The following is a 2218-nucleotide window of genomic DNA, read 5'->3' on the forward strand; positions in this document are numbered from 1 at the left end:
CACACACACACACACACACACACACACACACACACACACACCCCATTTCTTTTAAGCCAAGAAGTTTGCTTTTCCTCGCTGCGGTGCAGATCACTTTTGGTTTGGGTTTGGGTTTTGATCATTTGGCATTCACATGTGGCTGGTTTTTTCTGTTTTTGTTTTTGTTTTTTTATTAAAACAAGAAGCCTCAAACCGGTGTGTGGTGTTCTTAAAATCTTCTCAGCAGATTTCCCGGTGGTTGCGGTCTATCGGTGACCTCTTCCTAACCTGTCTTCTCCAAGTGTAATTTGTGCTGCCTCCCGCTGCCCACTCCCCTTGCCTTGTCTTACTTTGAATGTCCTTTTTCTTTGGCTAATTCCATGTTTTCTTTCTCTTTCTCTCTCCCTCTCCAGCTTTTTTTAATCTTGTCTTCAGCAGCTGCACTAAGTCTAAAGGAGAAGACTGCCATTATATTGTCTCAAACCAGAAACCAACCAATCCCCTTCTCCCCTCAAACTGTGCACATAACACACACCACACGCTCCACACGTGTTCACGTGTCCCTGTGTCCAGGCAAGAAGCTCTCTCCTGGCTTACATGGTATTTTAAATGGAAATGTCTTGTCCTAATCTAACCAAGGCAGGAAAAGAACCTGGAGAATGGACCAAATGTAACCTCAGAGAGACAACTGCAGGACGACTCACCCAAGTGTAAGTGACTGGGGCAGGAGACCTCAGCTGTGGGTGTGGAAGTGCTGTTTGCAAGTTTCCCGGCTTTCCTTTTTAAACACCAATTCTCCGGTCCATTGGGTTGACTGTCGACGGCCACTATTAAACATTTCTGAATATGGAAGAGTAAGTCAAGGGACAGTCCTCTCTGCAGCATTCACAGGCCTTCTGCAGAACCCTCCTCCCCGCCCCACCCCCAGCAAGGCGGGAAAACGGATCCACTCACACTCAGGTGGAGAAATGAGAGACAGGAGGGGGTTTAAGCTTAGGAAGAGCAAAATTACTCCATTCAACCCTCCAGGGCCAGTTGGGGTTTTGAGAGAGGTTTCTGCTCAACCTGGGATCTGCAAGGAGAGCTTTCGTGTTGATAAATCTGCCTTGAATTCATTGGCTTAACTCGCATCAAAATACCATGTGAGCGTGCTCATTCCTGTATATCCCTACATTGCCATTCCGCTGTCTGGCGTCTCCAGAGAGAGCCTCTTTGCATGTTTTCCAGAATCTCTGTGTGTTTGTCCTTTCTTCTCCTTTGTTCTTTCTGCTCAAAAGTGTGACCAGTCACCACCCCTCTGGGGCTTTCATTCGCCAGGAGAAACATCCCAAAACCAGCACTGTTTAGCTCGATACCTTTCTAATGTCCATGTCAATTTTCAATAAAATTCAAAGAAATGCTCAATGGCTGTGTGATCTGATCTTAAATCGTTAGGTGATGCGTTCCACCATGGTTTGTCCTAGGAGGGGGGTAGCTGCCTTCCAAGTGGGTGACTGCTAGCAGCTCGGGGGAGGCAAGCCCATATACAATCTTCATAGGTGGGCTGCTGTGCCCCCTTCTCCCCATTTGGGCCTCCAATTCCTAAGGGTCGGGGTGGGGGTGGGCAGGAAGTCCTCTACTTTTCCTTCATTAGCATGGATTTAACTGATGCATCGAGCTGATTATCATCTAGGATAAAAGGTGGAGGAAGCGGAGTGCCAGATTCTCCAGAACAAGATTCTGGTGAGTTTTAATTCCTGAAGGAAGAGAACTCTGCACTGCATGCCTTCTGGAAATTCATGAATATGACCATGCTTTATGACTCCAAAAGCATTCTATAGATAGCAAGTAGGACTTTATGTCCTGGGTCTACCGGGGAGGGAAGCCTCCTCCTGTTGCCCCCAGCATTAAAGTGGGCAAGAGGGGAGAAGGGTCACCTTTCTACAATTCCGGTTGCGGTCGAGGTAGGGTTTTCTTTCCCCGGTTTCATTTCCAGGTTGGCCAGAGGCTGGAGACCCGGAGACCGGAGAAGCGAACCTATCCTCTCCGTACCGGAGGAAACGACACCGTCCTGCGTTTGTGCAGCTCACACACTAGAGGGCAGCAGAGAGAGAGAGAGAGAGAGAGAGAGAGAGAGAGAGAGAGAGAGAGAGAGAGAAACGCTCGCTTGTGACGTCACTGAGCAGCGGCGGTGGAAAAATACAGGCGCTGGAACCCGACGCACTTGCTATCCGTGTGTGCTCTGGGGCAAGTTGGGTTA

At 48.6% G+C, this 2218-nt stretch overlaps 1 protein-coding gene across 4 annotated transcripts in view; it reads left to right on the forward strand.

The window, feature by feature from the left end:
- The window catches only part of SEPTIN6 (septin 6), a 66142-nt gene extending 64759 nt beyond the window's left edge, over positions 1-1383 (forward strand). For 3 of the 4 annotated variants that reach the window (XM_025852650.2, XM_073879226.1, XM_073879230.1), the window contains one exon: positions 1-192. This exon is cut by the window's left edge and continues 1684 nt beyond it. Coding sequence is in view for 1 of the 4 variants with exons in the window: in XM_073879228.1 (XP_073735329.1) it covers positions 393-402 (10 nt within the window). In the remaining 3 variants the exon portion in view is untranslated. Of the gene's footprint in view, positions 193-392 lie in introns of those variants that run through there. The other variant, XM_073879228.1, reaches the window with a different exon arrangement.
- The last annotated feature ends 835 nt before the right edge of the window (positions 1384-2218 follow it).

Source organism: Callorhinus ursinus, unplaced genomic scaffold (genome assembly GCF_003265705.2).
Source record: "Callorhinus ursinus isolate GAN/ISIS: 27379988/994484 unplaced genomic scaffold, GSC_fseal_2.0 scaffold33, whole genome shotgun sequence".
NCBI lineage: Eukaryota > Metazoa > Chordata > Mammalia > Carnivora > Otariidae > Callorhinus > Callorhinus ursinus.